This window comes from Schistocerca americana, chromosome 2, assembly GCF_021461395.2.
Source record: "Schistocerca americana isolate TAMUIC-IGC-003095 chromosome 2, iqSchAmer2.1, whole genome shotgun sequence".
NCBI lineage: Eukaryota > Metazoa > Arthropoda > Insecta > Orthoptera > Acrididae > Schistocerca > Schistocerca americana.
Genome location: NC_060120.1, coordinates 393,786,831 through 393,812,102, shown reverse-complemented (window position 1 = coordinate 393,812,102; position 25,272 = coordinate 393,786,831). Strand labels below are relative to the sequence as shown.

Sequence of the window (25,272 nt, the reverse complement as noted above, 5' to 3'; positions counted from 1 at the left end):
GTTGGTGTTTTATTTTAAAGTGTCAGCTAATTCAGGTTTTTCGTAATTCCATGATAGTTTTCCACAGTTCAAATGTTGGACAGTTTATGATGCCTTTGTTTGTAAACATTCAATAAATTCTTTTAGTCCTATTTGACATGGGTCCCACACTCTTATCAAATTCATTGTACAGTATTGTTCAAGTGTTTTGTATCATTCAGGGGCCCCACAGCTCTTTTATGGGTACAAATGGGTACCCGTGTGATGCACATGGAGGCACCACAGAAATCACACTTGGTACCTGTGCTGTGATTACCTCGTGAAAGCTTAGGTGTGGTTGCCTATGTTTTTGGGGCTTCGGAACTCCCGGCATTGACAATAGTGACAGGTGGCGGTTGCTGTGACTGGGTTGCATCCTCGAGGTGATCGCCTGATTAGAATGGGTGGCACTACAGCAGACATTTGGCTAATGAAGCATGTCAAACTCTCTAGCCACTCTACTGCGGCTGCATCTCTTCCTAGGAAATGTTCTGTCTCAGTTCCTGTTTCTGCCTTGCCAGCCTTTTCCCCCCTCTGCTACCCCATGAGAGGAGGGCCAGGCCTGCCAGCTTGGGGTGCAACCCTTTCTGCAGTTCCTGGCCTTGCCGCCACCAAACTTACTTACCCTCTTTTTTTTTTCAACGCAATTAGGACAAGTTCATTGAAGTTGAGCCCTTAAGCGAGATGAGATCTGGCTCTGATCTTATAAAGACAACGTCTGCCAGCCAGTTGGACGCCCTCTGTGTTTACGACTGCTTAGGAGACATCCCAGTGAATATCACTCCTCATAAGTTTCTCAATATGACACAGGGTGCAATTTTCCACAGGGGCCTTCTCATCCAGTCCAGTGATTAACTTAGAGCTAATCTGGAATGATGTGGCATTCATTATGTCGCGCAAGGCTATAAGGACAGTCATGTAGACACTGGCACTTTCATCATGGGCTTTGATGGGGATACCCTGCTTGAAAAAGTAAAGGTGATGGTGTACGGATGTGATGTCAAGCCATTCATTCCACCTCCCATGCATTGTTACTGTTGCCTAAGTTTGGCCACATGCTCTCGCACTGCAGTACCACTCTCATCTGTGGTAACTGTGGCCACCCTCTTTGTGTGAGGAGCCCTTGCACCCCACTGCCTAATTGAATAAACTGCTGGTATCTACCAGGAAGTTGACAGACTTCACCCTGTGGATCTCTCATCTATCTTTTTCAGTTACGCCATCACCTCCTCCTTACCCCTCATCCTGCCCTCCTTCCCTTTGATGATGATACATTACTCGAGAAGGTCAAGGTTATGGTCTACTGCTGTGATGTAAAGCCCTATATCCCTCCTCCAAATCGGTGCTTTAAATTCTGGAAGTTCGGCCATATACCTTCTTGCTGTACTTTCAGCATCACAAGTCACGATTGCGGGCACCCATCACATCCCAATACTCCATGTGCCCCGCCTCTCATCTTTGTCAACTTCGGAGAGCACTGCCTTGCTCGTCTGACTGCAGTATTGTCCAGAAGGAAAGGAAAATTGTGGAGTAAAAGACACTGGACCGACCGACCTACACTGAGACTAAGAGAAAATTTGAACGCCTGCATCCTGTACATATCACATCATCTTAAAACACCGCTACAACAGTTCTGGCACCATCGGCTCCGCCAACCCAGGTCCCCTCTCAGAGCTGGAAGACTACGCGTGCCCCCTCCCTGTTGCTCCTGCACCACTTACTTCGGGAGCAACACTCCATTCCACCCCCTCCTCCTCCCTCCTCCCTGCAACCGTCGGGGATATCAGTCCCCACTTCTGAGCCGGAGAAGTGTAAGTCTTTTTTGGCTCTTCTTGCTAAGAAGGGTTCCCATAGGTCATTCCCTTCCCGGGTTTCTGCTAGTGGGAAAGATGACATCTACCAGTGGCTGAAGAGCCAAAAGCAGCTGGTTGTAAGACTTCACGATAATCCTCAGTCCCGGAGCTGACTCAGTGAAGTCCTCCCAGCCAGGGAAACCAAAGGAGCAGGGAGATAAATCCAAAAAGAAGATACGCAAGACCAAGCGAATTGCGGTGGTACTCACACCACCACTACCTACAAGCTCTGTGTCCGCGGATGAGGTGGAGATTCTGGCTGAGGACCCAGATCTCACCTGACCTTCAGGCACTACTCAGGCAGTAAGTCGATGGCAGCAGGTGACCCCGAGGTGTAAACTGCCTCACTGAACGTTTCATGCCTTCCCGGTCTCACGATGACTTAATTCTCCAGTGGAATTGCGGCGGTTTTTTCCACCGCCTGGCTGAGCTACGGCAACTGTTAAGCTTTACACCTGCTTTCTGAAGTGCCCTCAGAAAACCTGGTTCCCGGCAATGCAGACTCCTGTGCTCCGCAGCTGTAAGGGATATTGAGGGAACTGTAGCAACTATAATAGAGTGTCAGGTGGAGTTTGCGTTTATGTCCTAAACTCAGTCTGTAGTGAAACTGTGCCCCTTCAAACCCCTCTTGAAGCTGCGGCTGTCAGAATATGGATGACACAGGAAGTAATGGTCTGCAATGTATATCTTCCTCCAGATGATGCAGTACCCCCGAATGTATTATCTGCACTGATCGATCAACTCTATAAACCTTTCCTACTTTTGAGAGATTTTAATGCCCATAACCCCTTGTGGGGTGGCACCGTGATTACTGGCTGAGGCAAAGATGTCAAAACCTTTACTGTCTCAGTTCGACCTCTGCCTCTTAAATACTGGGACTGCCATGCATTTCAGTGTGGCTCACGGTAGTTCCTCGGACATTGATTTATCAATTTACAATCCAGGACTTCTCCCATCTATCCACTGGAGAAAACATGATGACCTTTGTGGTAGTGATCACTTCCCCATCTTCCTGACACTGCTCTGGCATCAGGACCACAAACACCTGCCCAGATGGGCTTTAAACCAGGCAGACTGGGGAACTTTTACCTCTGCTGTCACTGTTGAATCTCCCTCACATGGGAACATCAATGTGATGGTTGAGCAGGTGGCTACAACAATCCTTTCTTCGGCAGGAAACAAGATCCCTCGCTCTTCAGGTTGCCCCCGGCGAAAGGCAGTCCCATGGGGATTGTCAAAAGTCGCTGAAGCAGTTAACGAGTGTCAGAGAGCTCTACAGCAGCACCCTTCCCTGGTGCACCTCATAGCCTCTAAACGGCTCCGTGCCAGCATTCACCAACTTATCCAACGATGGAAACAGGAGTTTTGGAGAGGTATGTGTCGACCATTGGGTGCCGTATGTCACCTTCCCAAGTCTGGATAAAGATCAGGTGTATTTTTGGGTACCGGACACCACCAGTGACCCTGGCGTTAACATCAATGGCGTGCTCTCTTCCGACGCAAATGAGATTGCCGAGCACTTTGCTGAACATTATGCTCGAGCATCTGTGTAGAATTGCCCCCCAGCCTTTCACACTCTCAAACAGCGGCTGGAAGGGAAATTCCTCTGGTTCACTACATGCCACAGTGAACCCTATAAGGCCCCCTTTACAGAGTGGGAGCTCCTCAGTACCCTTGGACATTGCCCCGCTCCTGGGCCTGATCGGATCAACAGTCAGATGATCAAATATCTCTCATCTGACTACAAGCGATATCTCCTCGTCATCTTCAGTCGGATCTGTTGCAATGGCGTCTTTCCATTGCAATGGCGGGAGAGCACCATCATTCCGGTGCTCAAACCTGGTAAAAACCCGCTTGCTGTGGATAGCTATCGGCCCATCAACCTCACCAACGTTCTCTATAAGCGGCTGGGTTGGGTCCTGGAGTCACGTGGCCTACTGGCTCCATGTCAGGGCAGCTTCTGCCAGGGTCGATCTACCACTGATAATCTTGTGTCCCTCGAGTCTGCCATCCAAACAGCATTTTCCAGACGCCAACACCTGGTTGCAGTCTTTTTTGATTTATGAAAAGTGTATGACACGACCTGGCTACATCAAATCTTTGCGACATTATATGAGTGGGGTCTCGAGGGCCCGCTCCATATTTTTATCCAAAACTTCCTGTCACTTCGTACTTTCTGTGTCCAATTTGGTGCCTCCCATAGTCCCCCCCCCCCATATCCAGGAGAATGTGGTCCCGCAGGGCACTGTATTGTGTGTATCTCTATTTTTACTGGCTAATAATGGTCTAGCAGCAGCTGTAGGGCTGTCCGTCTCACCTTCTCTCTATGCAGACAACTTCTGCATTTCATACTGCTCCACCAGTAATGGTGTTGCTGAGTTGTGCCTACAGGGAGCCATCCACAAGGTGCAGTCATGCGCTCTAGCCCACAGTTTCCAGTTTTCGGCCACAAAGTCGTGTGTTATGCACTGTCGGATTCGTACTGTTCATCAGGAACCAGAATTGTACCTTAATGACGATCCACTCACTGTAATGGAGACTTATCGATTCTTAGATTTTTGACGCCCGATTGACTTGGCTTCCTCACCTTCATCAGCATAAATGGAAGTGCTGGCAGCATCTCAATGCCCTCTGCTGCCTGAGCAACATGAACTGGAGTGCAGATCACTCTACGCTGCTGCAGCCGTACAGAGGCCTTGTTCAGTCCACCCTTGACTATGGGAGTGTGGTTTATGGTTTGGTAGCGCCCTCAGCATTGCATTTACTCGACCCAGTGCACCACTGTGGCATTTGCATCGTGACAGGAGCTTTTAGGATGAGTCCGGTGACTAGCGTCCTGGTGGAGGCCGGAGTCTCTCCCTTGCAGGTTAGGCATGCACAACTGCTGGCCAGTTACATTGCACACATTCGTAGTTCTCCTGCACATCCAAATTACCGTCTCATTTTCCCACCCACAGCAATTCATCTCCCGCATCAGCAGCCCAGGTCAGGGCTTCCAATTGCAGTTCGTGTCCAATCCCTTCTTTCCGAACTGGAGTCCTTGCCTTTACCACCTATACTTGAGGTCCATTCACGTACACCTCCATGGTGTACACCTAGGCCGAAGCTTCACCTGGGCCTTTCACATGACCCTAAGGACTCGGTTAACCCTGCGGCTCTCCGTTGCCACTTTCTCTCGATTCTTGACATGTACCGAGTCCATGAAGTGGTTTATACCAACAGCTCAATGGCTGATGATCATATTGGGTTCACGTATGTCCATGGAGGACATATTGAATAGCATTTCTTGCCCCATGGCTGCAGTGTTTTCACTGCCAAGCTGATGGCTATATCTCGTGCTCTTGAGCACATCCATTCATGCCCTGGAGAGTCGTTTCTTCTGTGTGCTGACTCCTTAAGCAGCCTACAAGCTATCGATCAATGCTACCCTTGTCATCCTTTAGTAGCCACCATCCAGGAGTCCATCTATGCCCTGGAACGGTCGTCATTCAGTAGTGTTTGTCTGGACCTCAGGTCACGTCGGAATCCCAGGCAACAAACTTGCCAACAAGCTACATGGGAACCGCTTATGGAAATCAGCTTATCTGCAAGTGACCTGCATTCAGTACTACATTGCTAGGTTTTTCGAGTTTGGGAGACGGAATGCCATAACCTCAGTACGCACAACAAACTGTGTGCCATTAAGGAGACTACGAATGTGTGGAAGACCTCCGCGCGGGCTTCTCGCAGGGACTCTGTGGTTCTCTGTCAGCTCAGCCTTGGCCACACTTGTGTGATACACGACTACCTCTTGCACTGTTGATGACCCACCTCAGTGTCAGTGTGGTGGCTGGCTGACAGTGGCCCATATCTTGATGAGCTGTCCTCCTTTGGCTGCACTGTGACGGACTCTTCAGTTGCCGGAGTCATTGCCGTTAATTTTAGCTGACAACGCCTCATCGGCTAATTTAGTTTTACGTTTTATACATGTCTGGGTTTTATCATTCTACATAAAATTTTATGCATGTTCTCTGTCCCTTTGTGTTCTCCACTCTAATGCTTTTAGTTTGGATGTTTTAATGTGGCGCAGAGTGGCTGGCTTTTCCTTTTTATTCTCGTGGTCAGCCATCAACGGTCATCTGCTCTTTTTGTTTTTATCCCTTCTACCTGTCTCTTGCTTCTCTCTGTGGTTTTCTTTTTCTATTTTGTCAATAGTAGAGTTTGTTGTCCTCCTGTCATTCTTCTGGTCCTTCCATTCTCCTGTTATTGTGCTGTATTCCTCTTTTCTTATCTTCCTTCCCTCCCTTGTGTAATTATTTTACTGGGACAAGGGACGGATGACCTCACTGTTTGGTCCTTTCCCCACTTCCTTGAAACAAACCAACCAACCAACCAACCAACCTGGGTTGGATGAGGGACGCACATCCAAGGGCCCCAAAGGTGCTCACTCTGTCTGATCCGGACATCGCTGCCAGCTATTCCCTTACTGATAACACTTCCTCCCTGCCTCCCTCCGAGGAGGAGGAGGAGGAGGAGGAGAAGAAGAAGAAGAAGAAGAAGAAGTAGTAGTAAGTCCAAGAACGAGGCTTACCCTGTATCCTGGGGACTTCGCCCCCTCCTTCTCACTCCGCACCAGACCCAGATTTTATGAACATCACCCCATCCTCATCAGTGACGACCACTGCTCCAGTGACAGGACCCCTGCTTAACTTCTTTATGTTTAACCTGGACTCTTGCCACACAGTAATCCAGTGGAATTGCAATGTTTATTACCGCCACCTACTGGAAATACGATAATGTGTTTCCTCTTATTCTGCAGTCCGTCTTGCTCTTCAAGAAACATACTTCCATGATGGCCACTCTCCAGTGTTTCATGGTTATGGGTGTTATGTCGGATCCGTGCCGACCCTTGAGATAGCATCTGGAGGAGTCTGCACTTTCATTCACACCGATGTCATTAGTAACTGGGTCCCCATTCACACCACCCTGGAAGCAATAGTGGTATGAGTGCAAATGACCCCAGCAATCACTATTTGCATTCTCTGCCTCTCTCCAGATAGACCACTTTCTTATATTGAACTACCTACATTAATACTCCCACCCCCATATCTCCTCCTTGGGGACTTCAATGCACACCATTCCCTGTGGGGAGTGCCACTTCAACAGATAGGTATCTTGTAATTGACCAATTTATTACGGACTTTGATTTCTCTCTCCTCAATGACCATTCTCCTACCCATTTCTTGGCACCTTTTCTGCTGTTGACCTCACGATCTCTTCCCCTGCTCTAATGGCTTCTCTACATTGGTCACCCCATAATGATTTTTGTGATGGTGACCACTTTGCGATGATTCTGTCATTCTGCAGAGCCAATTGGCCATATATACATCTGCTGTGTACTTCAACATCTCTCTGATTGGATAGATGCAGTCATGCAAGACGTCTCTGACACAATTCTTCATGCCGTTGGCACTGCTATCCCCCTATCCACTGGTCCCCCTCATCATCGACCGGTACTGTGGTGGACCAGGAATGTAGCAGTGGCTATCCAGGACTGTCTAAGGGTGCTGCAACGATTTAAATGACGCCCTTCACAGACCAACCTTATTGCTTTCAAACATCTCCATGCTAAGGCTTGTTACTTTATTAAGCAGAGTAAAAAGGAATGCTGGGAGCACACTGTTTCTTCCCTGGGGATATATGCCTCTTCATCTCAGGTATGATCCAATCTCTGTAGCCTTTCAGACCACCTGTGTCAATTGTCTAGGTTCTTATCCTACAGGGTGCTCTGTGTACTGATCTCTCAGTTGGTCTTTGCAGAACCTCACGACACACTTTGTGACAGCATCGGAGCCCTCTTCCTATCCTGCCACCTTTGTCTGGCATAAACAGTGAGGTGAAAAAACCACCACCTATTTCAACCTACATCAAACTGAAACCTATAATGAACCCTTCACTGAACAGGAATTCTTGCAGGCTCTTGCCTTTTTACATGGTGTGGCTCCAGGCTCAGATTCCATCCACAACCAGTGATCCAACACCTTGGAGAGCTGGTAGCCATTAACAGGCCCTCCATTTTGTTACTCATGCCTCCCTCCACAGTGTTTTAATATGTACTGACTCAATGAGCAGCCTGCAGGCTGTAGACCAATGCTGCTCTAGTCTCCCTTTGGTCTCTGCTATCCATGACCTCCTCTCTGTCCTTGGCTTTACCAGCTGCTCAGTTGTCTTTCTGTGGGGGTCCCAAGTCATGTGGGCATGAACTGGCTGACCGTTTGGCTAGAGGGGCAGATACTTGCCCCCATTCCCTTTCATGATTCCAGGTGCAGAAATGCAGATACACATCAAATCTATTTTCACCCAAAAGTGGAATGACATCTGGTGCACTAATGCTCTCAGTAATAAACTCGACACAATCAAGGAGACTACTGCAGTCTGGAACTCTTCCTTCTGCTCCTCTCGCAAGGAGTCCATTGTCTTACACTGTCTACGCATCAAGTCATACTAGGCACACCCATTGATTTCTCGTGCATAATGAACCACCCCCACAGTGTGGCTGTGGAGGGACTGATGGTATCCCATATATTGGTGAAATGTCCCCTTCTTTTGGCCCTTTGTATTAAGTATAGCCTTTCATATTCCTTGTCTTCAGTATTTGCAGATGGTTCACAGATGGTTGAAATGGTCCTCAGTTTCGTATGTGAAAGTGGTTTTTATTTTCCGTTATAAATGTTTTCTGGGTCTGAGACCCATGACCACTCCCCATTGCAAAGACTGCTCTTTTATCCCTCTGTTTTTCCAGTTTTTAGATTACGCCTACCCTTTATGCCTTCTACTGTGTGTGTTTTTAGCTGCCTCACTTTAGAGTTTGATGCCTCTGACTGGATCCGCCTACTTTTAGCAGACACATGTATCCTAAGCATGTAACTTCTGAATTGAATTGCGGGACTGATGACCTCACTGTTTAGTCCCATAACCCTCTCAGTCAACCAATCAGGTGTTTTGTAAGCAGTCTTCTTTGTAGAGTAAGTGCATTTTCCAAGTGTATCTAAGTCTGTCAACTCCTTTGCTTGTAATTGAGCCTATGTGATCATCTGTTTTGTGTCCGTGCTGATAGCTACACCCAAGTATTTATATGAGTTATCTGATTCCAGTTGTGACTCATTGATGTTGTAGTTTTTGTGTCTAATTCTACAAGTGACAAGTGCCTTCATGAATTCTGAAGTTGTATAGGGTCAGTTTATGCAGTGCCACTTTTCTCAGGCAAGTAGAATATCTAGCCACACCAGATACTCGATTGCAGTTATCCTCCTCACAGTTGGCATTATAGAAATTGTTCTTTACAGTAATATTCTGCTTTGATTCTAGGTACAGTTATCATATCTCTCTACTGTAGTGTGATTTCATGGAAGGTTAACTCAAGGTGGAAGAGCTTATATGAACTTTATAACTCTGACAGTTTGTGTGGCTGTATCTACTACATTTGTCTCGCTCACTAATAATGTCGCAGCATTTTTAAAGAGCATTTCTTACTTTAGCTTAAGTTTCATTTAAGGTAGAGAAAATCATGAGAAATAATTCATTCATCCCCCCCCCCCCCTTTTCCTCCTTTTCAGCTGCTTTTATATTCCTTATTAGACTTCCAGCCTTATTTGGATATGATTTTCTATAAATTGACATTCTTAATCTGAATTTTCCATGTTGCTGGAAATACTGTGTATCTTGATTCATTGGTCTGCATCAACTAATATAAAACATTGGTGTGTAACTTTATTCCGACTCAGAGTGGGTAGCAAGAGTTGTGCCAGACACTCTGTCATCTGGATCCAGTATATGACATGCCTGTTTTGTTTCCTCAAAAACTTTTACCAGTTATCTTCATCTCATATTCTCCATTTCAGAGCACCTCCTCAGATGAGTTGCTGTTCTCAGTGGAAGACTTGTTTGACGCAGCTCTCTGCTGTATCCTGTCCAAGGCTCCTCATCTCTGAATAATTGTTGCAAGCTACATCCATTTGAACCTGCTTACCATATTTCTTACTCGGTCTTCCTGTACAATCCCCCCCCCCCCCAATCCCCTCCCGTCTGAACGGACATGCACATACTAAATTGATGATTTCTAATCTGTAATGCAATCTACTCTCCTGTAGCACACATTTCGAAAGATTCTATTCTCTTTTATCTGAACTGCTTATCATCCAAGTTTCACTTCTGTACATGGTTACAGTCCAGACAGATACCTTTGAAAAAGACTTCCCAACATTTAAATTTATACTTGACGTTTCTGAAGAAAATTTGTCAAACATTTTCTTGCCATTACCAGTCAGCATTTTATATGCTCTCTACTTCAGCAATCATTAGTTATTTTACTACCCAAATAGCAAAACTCACCTACTACTTTTAGTGTCTCATTTCTTAATCTAATTCCCTCAGCAGCCTGATTTAATTGGACTTCATTCCATTACCTTGTTCTGCTCTTTTTAGTGTCTATCTTATATCCTTATTTCAACACACTGTCCATTGTGTTAAACTGCTCTTCCAAATCTTTTACTGTCTGAAAGAAGTACATTATCATTGGCAAACCTCAAAGTTTTTATTTATTGTCCCTGTGTGTTAATTCCTTCTCCATTTTTTATTTATTTATTTAGTTTTTGGCTCAGTGTATAGATTTGATAACATTGGTGGCAGGCTACAACCATGTCTCATTCCCATCTCAACAACTGCTTCCCTTTCATACCTTTAAACTCGTATAACTGCTTTCTCATTTCTGCACAATTTGTAAATAACCTTTTCTTCCCTGTGTTATACCCTGCTACCTTCAGAACTTCAAAGAGTGTATTGCAGTCAACATTGTCAAAAGCTTTCTCCAATTCTACAAATGATCTAAACATAGGTATGTCTTTCGTTAACCTTTCTTCTAAGATTAGTTGTAGGATCATTATTGCCTCGTGTGTCCCTACATTTCTCCGGAACTCGAACTGATCTTTCCTGAGGTCGGCTTCTACCAGCTTTTTCATTCTCCTGTAAATAATTTGTTAGTATTGTGCAACCATGACTTACTAAACTAATAGCTCAGTAATATATGTACGTGTTAGCACTTGCTTTCCTTGGAATTGGAATTATAACATCCTTTTTGAAATGTAAGAGTATTTGACATGCATCATACATTTTGCACACCTAGTGTAATAGTTGTATCATGGCTGGTTCCCCCCCATGAAACCATTAATTCTGATGGAATGTCATCTACTCCAGGGGCCTTGTTTTGACTTAATTTTTCAGTACTTTGTCAGTTTCTTCTTGGAGTATCATACTCTTAATCTTATCTTCATCTGCGTCCTCTTCCCTTTCTACAATAGAGCCTTAAAGTTAATTTCCTACGTATAGCCTCCCTATAAATTCATTTTAGCTTTCCCTTTTTTACTGACTTAATGTTTGTACCCTAGTTATATGGGCTTCTATAGACTTGCAATTGTCCTCCAGCCATTCCTGCTTAGCCGTTTCACACACCCTGTCGATCTCATTTTTAGATGTATTTTTTCCTTTTGCTTGCTTCATTTGCTGAATTTTTGTATTTCTTCCTCTCATCAGTTACTTCATTAACTTTTGTGATGCCCAAGGATTTCCACTAGGCATTGTCTTTTTTATCTATTTGATCCTCTGCAGCCTTCACTATTTCATCTCTCAAACGTTCCCATTCATTGTCGACTGTGTTTCTTGTCCCTGTATAGTCAATCATGGTCTAATACTTGTTTTGAAATCCTCAAAAACTTCTGGTTCTTTCAGCTTATCTAGGTCCTATCTCCTTAATTTCTTACCTCTTTGAAATTCCTCTCTTTATTGAAATTTCTTCATTTTTGATATACAGTTCATAATCAATACATTATGGTCCAACTCCACATCTACCCCTGGAAATGTCTTACAGTTGAAAATCCGGTTGCGGGGTCTGTTCTTTTCATTGTATAATTAATCTGAAGCCTTTCAATGTCTCCAGGTCTGTTCAACCTGCACCTTCTCCTAGGATTTTTTGACAAAGTGTTTTTGATAATAAAATTACATATTTTGCAAAATTCTACCATGTGGCTTCTGTTTCATTCATTTCCCATGGTCCATATTCTCCTATTATTTTCCATGTCTTCCTTCCCTGGTAACAAATTAAAGTCCTCCATCACAATTAAGCTTTCCTCACCTTTATTATCTGAATTATCTCTCTTATCTCATTATGCATTCTTTGAATCTCTTCATCTATGGAGGTAATTGGCTTATGAACTTGTACTACCATTGTGGGTGTTGCTTCAGACTTCATTAATTACTGCTTTATCTGACTTAAACTTATCCATTTCACTTTTTAAATTTCAAACCTATCTTCCCTATTAAGGAATCTTAACATTACACCCCCTGGTGAAATCCCTGTGAGTAGCTCCACCCAGAGATCCTAATGGGCGATTATTTTACCTCCAGAATATTTTAACGAAGAGGATATCATCATCATTTAATCATACAGAGTATCTGCATGCCACTTACCCCTTGCTTTCAGCCATTCTTACCACCAGCATGTTTGTTGATGTTATAAGGCCAGTTCAATAGATCCATACTTTTGTCCCTGCAGCTACGGTAAAGGCTGCTGCCCCTCTTGAGGAACCAAACCACATTTGTGTGTGTGTCTTCACAGGTACCGCTCCATTGTGGCTGCACCAACAGTATGGCTATTGTGTCGTTGCAATATGCATGTCACTCCGTCCCAGCTCGGCAAGGTCTGTGACTTCTGGGAGGCAGGAGTTAATAATAGGGTTATTTTACTTCGTTCTGCTACATTTTTCCTTAAGTTCCTTTCATCCCGATTTCAAATGTATGTATTGCCAGTATTATTACTCTGATTGACAATAATCATCATCGGAGCAGGTTGTCTGTGAACAGTTTGAAGGCTGCAATTTGCCAGCTCCAGACAATCTGATAGTGGGCCAACTGAGTTTCCAGTAGAATTGGAACCTGACACCTATTTGTGTCTCATGACTGAATTACAAAATAAACTTCTGTATCACATTGCTGCATGTGAAATGACGTAAATAGTGACAAAACACACAATTTTAATCACATGTAAGGTAATTTGTCAGTAAATTTAATCGATGTATGTAGAACATCCTTAATTACGAAGTGATCTGAGGACATTCAAGAATGCCGTAAGCATAAATATGGTAAATTTGCTGTTCTGGTATGACAAGAGTCACCAGTGTGCCAAAATCATGACTTTGTCACATTCATTGTTGAAATGTTACTAAGTACAGTTCTTTTAAACTTTCATTGTAAAGCATATATTTTCTTCTATGTTATCACATTCAAAGTTTTGACATAACAAAGAACATGAAAAATGAAATTTGACAATGACAGTTCAGTCAAAATTCCCATTTTGATATATTCATGGTTTTGGCATAAAAAAATTTGTATTGGTACTTGAATAATGTAGCATCTGTAATGAGGTTTTCTTTTTTCTCCTCCAGGCCAATTGTTTCTGTCTCATTCATGAGTGACAGTGCTCTAAGCTTTGGTTGCAAGTTTAGTTTCAAACCAATCAGAGTATCAAAGCCCATCTTATGCCTGCCTTTGTCACGAGGCTGTGTCACCATACTGAGGTAATCTTCGTAGTTTCTGTTAACTTATGTATTACATGTGTGTTGCATTATTAAAAATATTATTGTGCAAAAGTAAGATTTTTTTATTCAAGGGCTGTTTGGAAGAGTTCAGTACAATTTCAGATTACTTGCACAGAATTGAATGTATTGTGAGATGACAAGAGATGCCTGTATAGACATGGCAGTTAGTGTGAATAAATAATTGACTGTAATATTTTGTTTTATCATAGTTTTCTATTTTGTTCTTCAGTCTTACCAAAACTTTTTTTTTCTTTGTTCACACAGGTAACCACATTAATAGAAGCCTTTACTTTATGCCAGTAGTGTGGGGAAAAAAATGATCTGGATATGAAAAATGATGTAGTATAGTGTGTGTGAATTTAGATATATCCCAGCATTAAAATAACTATTTCTGTGTTTCAGAAAGACTTTTTCAATGTAAATATTCAATGAACAAAACTAAAATTTTCTCTCTCTCTCTCTCTCTCTCTCTCTCTCTCTCTCTCTCTCTCTCTCTCTCTCTCTCCCCCCCCCCCCTCCCACTCCCCCTAGCCCTCCCTCCCCCCCCCCCCCCCCCCGCTCCCTTTCCCCTATTTACCTCCCACCCTTCACGCGCACACACACACACACACACACACACACACACACACACACACACACACAGACAGTCTGTCTGTTCACACGTGAGCATTAAAACCACAGATGCCTTGGCTCTGGTAGATTTCTTCTGTATTCCATCCACGCACAATTCCTATGCTGCTTCAAAACATTGCCACATCCTACACTGCCACATTCTTGTAAGTAGAATAGCAGCCTCTTAGAAAATAGTTCCATTGGCATCACCATGCTACACTTACCGGTGACACAAGACACCATAGTCAGTGCTGAATTTATTTCTCAGCAGCATGACTTTGTTACAGTATTCCTGCCTACATTATTAATGCATTGACCATTCATGGTATGGGACATCGTCTGCACTTCAGTTTCAGATTATACCATATTAATATCAACAATGAGGCTTCAGACAGTGAATACAACTTGTCAGTTCTGCTCCACCTAGCTGAAATAATTACCTACATCTCAATGTCAAAATCTATTAAACTAACTTAGTGTAAATGTGTATGATATCTCTTGTTAGTTTCATGTTCCATAATTTCACAATAAATGGTAATGATGCAGAATGAGTCATTTTACATTCGTATCACAAATTAATTTGTAGATGTGGCTACACACTGAACATTTATAAGTTGTGTTCAGAGCTTCCAAAATGAAATTCCTTTCTCAGGATTGTAAGAGAGAAACACACACACACACACACACACACACACACACACACACACACACACACCATTGGGTGGGGGGACAGCGAGCTATCTTAGATTTATGCCAGGGAGGTTACTGGAGTGAATGATGTGCTGTAAGGATAGCACTGATCTGCACAGCTCAGAAAAGGGAAGTTCCAGATGGCACGGGCTGTGAAGCAGCCATTGAAATCTTGCATGCTGTGCTCTGCTGTTGTAGTATCATTCAGTGGTCCACCTCATTTTTGGCAACTGTTGTAGCGGTGGCCATTCATACTGGTTGACACCTGGTTAGTTCACATACCAATGTACAACGCTGTGCAGTGGTTGCAGCAGAGCTGATATATAACATGGCTGCTTTCACAGTTGGTACGGCCTCTGATGGGGTAGAATAAGCCTGTGATAGGACTGGAATAAGAGCTGCTGGGTGGGTGGACAGGATGGGAAATGGCCACTGAGTCATCACAAGAAAGTTACAATTTACTATGCAAATGATTGCAATTTAGACTCTAAATTCAGAGAATTATTAATGTAATATTTAATTGCACAACACTCCATCTGATATTGTTATGTTAACCCTGCTATGCAGCTAACTTCAGTGTGAACACTTTTCTCATGTAAGATTATGTAAATCTTCACCTTTTTCTTATAACCCTCCAAAATTAGTGATTCTGAATAGATAAGTGCTGTGAGGACCAGAATAATTAATGAATTTATTCGGTTCAGAAGAGACAAAATAATTAGATTGTTATTAAAAGTTTTCCCTCAGTGCTAAAAAGAGAACAGTTAAAATCTACACAGTAAACTTTGAAATGGCTTCTGCGACGGCTGGCATTCTCCCTATCCAGATGTACTGCACAAAATTCTGTGTGTGTCCTGTCACTAGTCCACCAAAAATATTATGTAAAGTGGCGATCACGAATGGTTTGAGCTGGTAATCAAATGTCGCAAGTTCTATTGCTCTAGCAGGATGCAACAAGATTGATCGAAGTATGCCAGTGCTGTGTATATTTGCCAGTAATAACTGCAGCTGTACCCGGTGCTGCCGTCGACTGCCTACATTGCTCGATGAGTTCCTCTGTAGATGGCCAATGGAGCAGCAACTGCAATGACGCGCGATCGTGATAAACATGTTCCAATGTAAAACTACTACCTCCGTACTCTGTAACGCATAATACAGAGTACTACGACTTGCTAAAGCACTCAGAACATGAATCCATTTTTCTCAGATCGAGCTTAGCCTCAGTGTCTCCTACTCTGCACCAGCAGGCTGCCCAATTATTTCCGCCAGGCCACTGTGTTCCCTCCAAACACTGTGTTCATGGGTATTATCGTCCCAGGTCACACAATTTCAGCCAGTGGGCTGCTTCTGGAAGGTGTTTTAAGTTGAAACATTGTTGATGCTTCTGCATTGCTAATGGAACTGTCGGAATGTTTCTGCAGAGTCACATGCCAAGAGGGGGGGGGGGGGAGTGAGGGGCTTACAGGGAGTGCACTTCACCAATTTGACTCATAGTGGCGCCAGGCCGTCTTCTGTGTTAATAGGCACCTTGGACGCAAAAAACTGAGTCTGGGCCAGCTGTCCACATAGTGGAGAAATCGCATCCTTGAGTTTTACGGTGCAGGACAAGAGCGCAATCCCACCCCCATCCTGTACAAAGGCTGCCGCCGGCTGAGGGCAGCGTGTCCGCTGGCTTTCTCTCAGACCACATGTGGAGGCCGCTATAAACTGCCTCGAAGGCCGTTCTCCCACTTCATTGTGTAGGGCACGTTGCAGCTTGCTCACAGAAACCGAATTATTTTTTTCTGCTACAAAATTTACTGTTTGTGTGAAATGTGACATTTAATCACCTCTTACCCCGCTTGGTTACTCCCGTGTAAGGACAAAGAAATATTCAGAATGATTCCGCAAAACCATATGCAAACTGCATAGTTGTGTATTAAAAATGTAAGGTGGGTGAGTGATATGGGTCTTGCACTCATTGTGAGAGGTCCACATCAGTTTCCACCTTGCAAGGGCAGGTCTTGCATCTGGGTCTTCCACAAGGGTATGATCCCTGTGACAGGGAATTGGGGGTGGGTTGGCATTGGGGGGTGGGTGCTATTGGAATGGACTAGGATGTTGTGGAGCTTGGGTGTGTGGCATTATACCACTTTGGGAGGGGATGGAAGTATCTTAGGTAGGATGTCCCTCAGGGCATGATTATGGATAATCAAAGCCCTGATGAAGGACGTGGTTGTCATTCCACTCCTGGGTGGTATTGGGTGACAAGGGGGTTGCTTCTTTGCAGTTAGTTCTTGGGATGGATGTGAGGCCTTCAACATACTGGGAGAGTTCTCATCACTGAAGATACATTTGCTGCGGGAGGCCAGACTGTATGGGAGAAATGGAGAGGAGCAGGTGGCAGACAGCTGGGCACACAATTTCACAAACAGCTCACCACTCCCCCACAAGCTGCTAGGCACTTCCCCCCAACACCCTACGTGCCTCCCGCCTCTCTCCACCCCTCATCCCACCCCACCCTGTGGCCACACCTCACCCAGTACATACACTCGTCATGGGCCAGGAAAGAGCTGGCAGCAAACTTAAGTACAGTGTAGGGGTGTGTGTGTGTGTGTGTGTGTGTGTGTGTGTGTGTGTGTGTGTGTGTACATGTTTCTCCTACAAGCTTGAGATATGAATTTCATTCTGAAAGCTAGCAAAGCACAACACTGTCCCTTTAGTTTGTGTACCTGTCGATGACAGCGCTTCTGCCCGTCGGTGATTAATCTCCTTTTTTCCTAAATGATTTGTTATTGTGAACCAGAACTTTAGTACATTATTACGCTACAATAATAGATATTCTTGTACAGTATAGAAGGAATTGTCAAGAAGAAAGTTCTTCAGTTTGTTTCCAAATCACACTTTGCTGTCTGTCAGACATTTTATATCACTTAGTAAGTGATAAAAAATTTTAGTTCCAGCATGTGCAAAGACAACCTTAATGTGGAGTAATGAATATCATTTTTCTTTGTTCATTGTAATGATGTACATCATTGTTTCTCTTGAACTACATTTGATTATTTACAACAAACTTCATGAGGAAATAATGCTCTGAAGCAGTTGTCAAAATGCCCAACTCCTTAAACAGGTGGCTACAAGATGATTGTGGGTCAGCACCTTGTATTATTCTTACAGCATGTTAAGTTCAAATTTGAAATAAGTGTTCTATCTCTATTTTTGAAAATTTCTTAGCAACGGAAACACTATCCATTACACCTTTCAGCACATGCATTGTTAATACTTATTTACCAAAGTGATAGCAGCTTCTCGCACCATGAAGAAATACTTGGCTTTGTACCACTGCTAATGCAAACAAAAGCATATACCCACTCAAAATGAAAGAAAATAATTAAATGCGTAAAACAGATATCCACTGCATCGTCAAGGAGTAGGAGTAGTAGTAGTAGTAGTAGTAGTAGTGCACAGCATCATTGAGGAACATTTTTTCAAAACTTGATAAATGCAACAGGTACAGTTTCTCATAAAGTGAGTTTTTCTGTTTTCACCTAGTAGATATGTTTGAGCATTTGAATTTTTATGTGACATTTAGATCTCACTTACATTAATAATTTGTTGTAGTGAAATATATTAAAAGTTAATTTTTATAACAGTGTATGAAGGTGTGATTTTTCAGTTATTTTCCAAAAGTTGATAAATGCTTATTACTATTGATATCGGTTACGTTGTCTTTAATTCTGTGTGTTTTTCTCCACAGCTAATTTATGTGCTGTAGTGTTGATTGTATGTCTGCATTGTTGTAAAACGCATATTTTTGCATATATTGTTATATGAAAAACATTTTTTATTTATAGTTTTTGGCTTTATTGAGAATACAATAGTAGCAGCAGTAGCAGTAGTAGTAGTAGTAGTAGTAGTAGTAGTAGCAGCAGCTTTATTCATCCGTAGATCTCTTTTTACAAGGATATAGGACATGTCAAAGTATTTACAAATTTAGATCAATTTAAAATCAGCTAATTCGTATACACACATATTTACAGACTTCTAGTTAGAGACAATTGTTGGATTTACTCCTGGTATACAATACGTTTTTTACAAATAACTTATTAAATAATGTAATGCCACACTGTTTACTCATACCTCACTATCAGTCACTGCACACATCGTTTCATAACACTTCGCGCACACACACACACACACACACACACACACACACACACACACACACAAGTGATCTCTGGGCCATTTTCTGTTCTGAAACTTCCTCTTTCCTATCCTGGAAAACTGAGTCAGCATCCCTCCATAATGAGTGAGATGTTGAGCCCAGAAAGAGGAAGAGGTGTTAGTATTGTGCTATACATAGCTTGCGGGGTAAGTATTTATAGAAAGGAAAAAAGGAGGAATAAAACATAAAGTGAAGGTGGTATGTGGAATGTTGGATATTTTATTATTATTATTATTTATTTGTATAACATTTTTTTTTTTTTTATCAAACCTACTCTGTGCTAAGTAATCCTTCAATATATAAAATGTACTGCAAAACAGATACTTTTTATCTGCCTTTTTAAATAAGTTTATGTTTGCAATTTCTTTAATCTCTTTTGGTAATTTATTATACAGTTTTATTCCTTAATAGAAAATGCTGTTTTGAGTTTTATGTTTATTTTTTCTTGGTAAATGTAAATTGAGTCTCTCTCTTGTTGCATGGTCGTGGACAGAGCTGTTTGTGCAGTAATTACCAATGTTATTTCTGATGTGTACAGCTGATGTAAATGTATTCACATGGAGCAGTTAAAATCCCCAGTGTTCTGAACAGATCATTACAATGAACTCAACTAGTATTTTTGGTTATTATTCTTATGGCTCTTTTCTGAAGTTTGAAAATTGTGTTCATATTTTGTGCATTTGTTCCCCAAAAAAATAATGCTATAGCTGAGAATTGAGTGTACATATGAATAATATGTAATTAAAAGACACTGCATGTTCCACACTGATGATAGGATACTAAGGGCATAACATGCTGATGGCATTCTGTTTGCAAGTACCTTTGTGTGTTCACACCACTTCAACTGAGAATCAATATTCATTCCTAGAAATTTTTCATTTGTTGCACTGTCTATAGAGGTGCCATGTACGTTTAATTTAACATTCATTTTTCCTCTTCAAACTGAAATTCATGGCATTAGTTTTCTTTATGTTCAATGTCACTTTATTATTTATTGACCAATCATAAACTTCGTTGAGAGTTTCATTTGCTTTCTTGGCAAGGAGTTCTCTTGTTTTCTTAGTGACTATAATATTGCTGTCATCGGCGAAGAGAATGTTTCGCACCATGAGTCACACTACTGGGAAAGTCATTGATGTACATCAGGAACAGTATTGGTCCTAACCCGCTACCTTGCGGAAGCCCTGTATTAACGTATTTTGGTTCTTATAAGTGTTCTACTAAATATTTAGATTTATTTGAAGTATGTGTTACCTCTGCTCTTTGTATCCTGTCTGTTAGGTATGATTGAAACCAGTCATTAGCTACCCCTCTTATTCCTAATGCTTGTAATTTATTTAATAGAATCTTATGTTCGACTGTATCAAACGCCTTAGAAAGATCCAAAAATATGCCTGTGATACACTCATCTTTATCAAGAGCATCAAGTAAAACTTTTGTGAATACTACTATGACAGACTGTGTATTTTTGCCACTTTGGAAACCAAACTGTGATTCACTTAAAAGATTGTATTTATTCAGGTAATTCATTAATCTATCTTTCATAATTGTTCTATCATTTTTGAGAATGGTGACAGCAGTGAAATGGGCCAGTAATTTTCTATGTCTTCTGCATTACCTTTCTTAAGCAAAGGTACAACTCTTGCCTGTTTTATCTGCTCTGGAAATGTCCCTGATGTGAAGGATTCTTTTATTATATTTGTTAAGGGGCCTTGTCTAATCCCTATGCGTTGTTTCATTACTTCATCTAAGCCTACTGACTCTTTATTTTTTAGTTTTTGAACAGTTTTAATGACTTCATTGTCTGGTTGGAAGTAACCTCATTGTATTTAGTGCAATATTATTTACAGGTGTTTTATTTGTTTGGGGGAATTTTTGCTCTAACTTCTCAGCAATACTTGAAAAATGCTCGTTTACATAGTTTGCTAAGTGTTGTGGATCATTTATGACCTTATCCCCCCCTCTCTTAGCAGTATGTTATTCTACATTTGTTTGCCCCTCCCCGTTTCCTTTTTTATAACATCTCAGACTGCTTTGCTTTTATTCTCTGCATTATATGTTATTTTGTCAGTAAATGACTTTTTTGCAGCAGTCGTCACCTTCCTATAGATTTTTTTGTATCTATGATAGAAATTTAAGAATTCTGGATCATTGCGAGTCTTTTCCATGGAACTGAGGTGTTTAAGTGTTCGGGAGGACTTCTTAATACCTGCTATTATCCATCTGTTTTTGTAAGACATTGATACAGACATGCATACTTTTGGAAACGCCTTTTCAATGTTCAATTTAAACAGTGTGGAGAATTTAGAGAATTTCATATTCGCATTGGTTTCCTTATACACTTCATCCCAGCTTTGTTTTTCTAGTTCTTTTGAAAAATCTTTTATTATGATTTCTGATAGGTGTCGTTTGTAGGCTTGTAGTTTAGGGAATGATTTATGCCTGATTTTATTATTCTTGTTGTTGTTTGACAGAGATGGTCTGATAGTCATAGATCTTTTCCAGCTGCATCACATTTTTCCCTGTCCATATTTGTGGCCACATGGTCAATTACTGATGAAGTTGTTATGGTAACCCTTGTTGCACTATTGACCAATAGGGACATGGCAAAACTTTGAAGGATATTTATGAAGGTGCTGCTAGATTCATTTATGATATTAGTGTTGATATTAATGTCCCCACACAGAATTATGTTGACCTTTGTACTTTAGACTTTATCGAGAACTTCTGTTAACTTATTGAAAAAAGTGTCCACACTACCACTGGGAGATCTACACACACACACACACACACACACACACACACACACACACACACAATGATTAATTTCTTGGTGATATCAAGCCCTGTTGATTCAATAGCTGATATTTCAAAGTGTTTGACTTCACTTACTGTACTAAGGTCATGTCTTGATTGAACTGTGTTCCTTTTCTGATGTAAATGCGTGATCCTCCACCTCTTGAAGTAGTTCTGCAGTAAGAGTTTGCCTTTTCATATAATGATAATACTACATGTTGGATTTCTGTCTCTCTACACCAGTGTTCAATAATACAAACTACTTTGTAGGTCAAAGATTGGAGCTCAACTTCTAATAGTTGTATTTTATTTTTTTACTGATTGCATGTTTTGATGGAGGATTGTTAAGTCTGTGAAATTCCCCATGTTACTCTTTCCAATGGTTTGTTTTTCTTTGTAACATCTGGTATATGTGATATTTGAGGTGTTAAAATCTGCCTTGTGAGTGGTTGCTTCAGTATTTTTTAAAGTGCCAAAGCTATTCTTTAGGCAGGGGAGCCTGTTGTCTGGATTTATCCTAAAAAGACTTACTTTTCCTACCTATGACAACGGATATTTGACCATGTGTGGCTCAAAATTCACCCCCCCCCCCCCCATACTTTCATGAATCAGCTGTACCAATCTTCCCTTCCCAGTCCTGTTTTGGTGTAGGCCATAATAATAATAGAAATACAGTGGCATAATAGAATAATAGCAAAGATAACTATTTTAACATAATTGTTTAGCTGATATCTTTATTATCAGTACTACATGAATTATGAAATGAATAACATGAAAGTATTGAAAGCCACAATCACATTGTTATGCCAAGTTTTCTGCCTTACGTCTATGCGTTATTTATCTAGGACATCTTTGTAAAACTCCTTGGCATGATCTGGAATTTCAAAATAGTTTAGCAAGGCACACACATCTCTCTTCTTTTCTGTGCGTACCACATTTTGTTTTGGTAAATGGGTGGATGTTAGTATTTTGGATAGCATGGTTTCTTTCGTCTCAGGATGTCCATTTGTACTGGGTGTCCAGAGTATGTATCACATACTGACCAGACACATTAACAGTTTTCTGTGCTTTCTTGTATGAGATGACTCGCAGGCTGGTCATTTTGAATGGTATCTTGGATTTTAGTACTTTCTGTGCACTATCTTTGAGATTTTTAACACACTAATTTGTGTTTAGAACTTTGAGAGTACCATCCTCTTCTACAATATCAATATTCTTTAGTTGACAAAATGCTTTTTTTCTGTATGACTTCTCAGTTCTACCAAACAGTTTGGAGGCATGTAGCTATGACCATGAAAATTATTGAATCTTGTGCTGTTTTTGCAAGTACACTGTAAGCATCACAGTCGCACAGCTGTTTTTATTTTGGCTGCCACAAGAATCTGAGATTTATTTAAGAAACCTTGCTGACTGACAGTTTGCTGCATGTCAAAGCAAATCTCAATAACATTTCAATTTTCTTCCTTCATTACATCATAAAACCACTTTGCACAAATTTTATGTAATCAATGTCTAGTTTGTAATTCATTCTTCTTCTGCAGATGTATTTCTGTTTTTATTTCCATTAAATGAACATTAGAATTGGAGCAGGTGTACTGAATGATAGATTGAAGTGTTTGTAAAATACATGCTTGTATTTTAATAAGGAGCATTGTTCCAGTCTTAAATTTTATCTTCGCAGAATCTCTTGAACATTTTGACTGAAATCTGGAGGCAAATAACCTCTTGCAGACTTCCCTCTTCCCTGGTGGCTCTCTCTGAATTTATATTTTTTAACAACATTCTTAATGGCTATTGTTACCTCTTTATGACCCCTTCCTGTTCTGTTGCTTCCTCTCATCTCATCTGCTTGCTAGATAACCTATCATGTGATGCTAGATACTTGTTGGAAAGCTGCAGCACAAACAGGCACTACTTCACCATTCTTATTTCCATTGGTATACTTCACTGTCATTGCTTTCTTCCTTTTTGCATTCTGGGTGTGCATTACTCTGCATTAAGGTGAAGAAATTTTAGCAGAAACTTAACTTGAGCCATTTTATTTAATGATACAGGGTACTTTTCTGGTTCATTTTTATGTAAAAATCAACACCTATTTCTTGCAGGCACTTGTTTATAATGTATATGTTTTACAGATTTTTTGTTGATATCAGGTAATGCAGCACACTTTCTAAACAAATTAGAAGTATTCTGAATATTTTTGAACGTGCTTACGGTTATTAAAAAATTAGAAAGAAATTGATGCAATGTTTTTTTCCAAAATGCTTCCTCAAATTGAGGTAACATTTAATCCAATGTTATACATTTGAAGGAGACCAATTTTTACCAGATATGCATGACATTATGGCTGAGGTACTAGACCTATTTAATTCCACCTATTATTTATATTACAAGGATAAGAAATATCACAACTTACATTTTAATTTTTATAATTTTTTGCATATTAAATGTTTTTTTTGTATAATTTAGTTAATTCTGCAATAGAGCTTAGGTGTACTATATAAGTATGGACTATTGCAAGTTACAGAAAAAATTAGAGCAATGTTTTATAAACTTCAGGAAATATTTGTACCTGAATTCTGAAAAATACAACTTGTGGGAAATTGCGAATGATGATATGCGTCCAATTAAACTGTGCCTTAAAACATTCCTGAAGCATAGTCTTCATCCTGCAGCATTTCTTCATCTTCAAGCTTCCTTTTGGTATTCCTTTTAGCACTTCTTGCTTCTTAGGTAACTTGAAGAGCGAGTCTTTCAGCTTCATGGTCCCGTTGTCTGTCACACACAAGCAATTGATCTTCTATATTAGAGCCACATTTTATTCCTAAATTTCTCAGGACTTCCAACCTTCCTCTCACACCATCATTGAAACATATCACTGCATCTAGTAAACTGACTTTTAATCTATTTAGCCCTACAAAAACATTCTTGTGTAATCTTTCCCATATGCAATGGTTGAAACTTTCATTTGTATTCTGAGCGTCCCCATGAAGACATTTACTGAGCTAAACAGGGTCAGTCAGATCTCTAAAAATTGGTTTTATTTCATTCATAACAGGCTCGGGAAGAGAAAGCTTGTGGTGGTATATTTTACCATATTCTTTTGCTTTTTGGTAACCACACCAGGAATCTGCTCCTTTAAGGCAAAGTCCATGAACGGGATAGTCATATGTGAACAACTTATGAAAGTAGGTGGCCCATACAGATTATCTCATTGCTGTAACATCATTCAGAAGTGCAGTTTGTCTAATGACCAGTCCATAATAACTCCAAAGGAGGTCTATTCCAGTTTGTCAACCTGCCTAGGCCAGAGAGAGATTTTCCATCAGAGAGCAACTTTCCTTTCATTTCTCTTCGTAGCTTCCTCAATCTAGCACCCATCCTCTTTTGCACATGTCCACAACACTCCAGTTTTGTTACCAGGGTATCACTGTAAACATTGAACTCATTAATTTTATTGAAAGTTTTAGTC

General features: G+C 41.2%; 1 protein-coding gene across 1 annotated transcript in view; it reads left to right on the top strand.

Annotated features, from left to right (window-relative positions):
- The window catches only part of LOC124594781 (RNA demethylase ALKBH5-like), a 115,448-nt gene that overhangs the window by 45,003 nt on the left and 45,173 nt on the right, over positions 1 to 25,272 (top strand). The window contains exon 4 of the mRNA XM_047133188.1: positions 13,346 to 13,477. Coding sequence (XP_046989144.1) covers positions 13,346 to 13,477 — 132 coding nt within the window. The remainder of the gene's footprint in view (positions 1 to 13,345; positions 13,478 to 25,272) is intronic.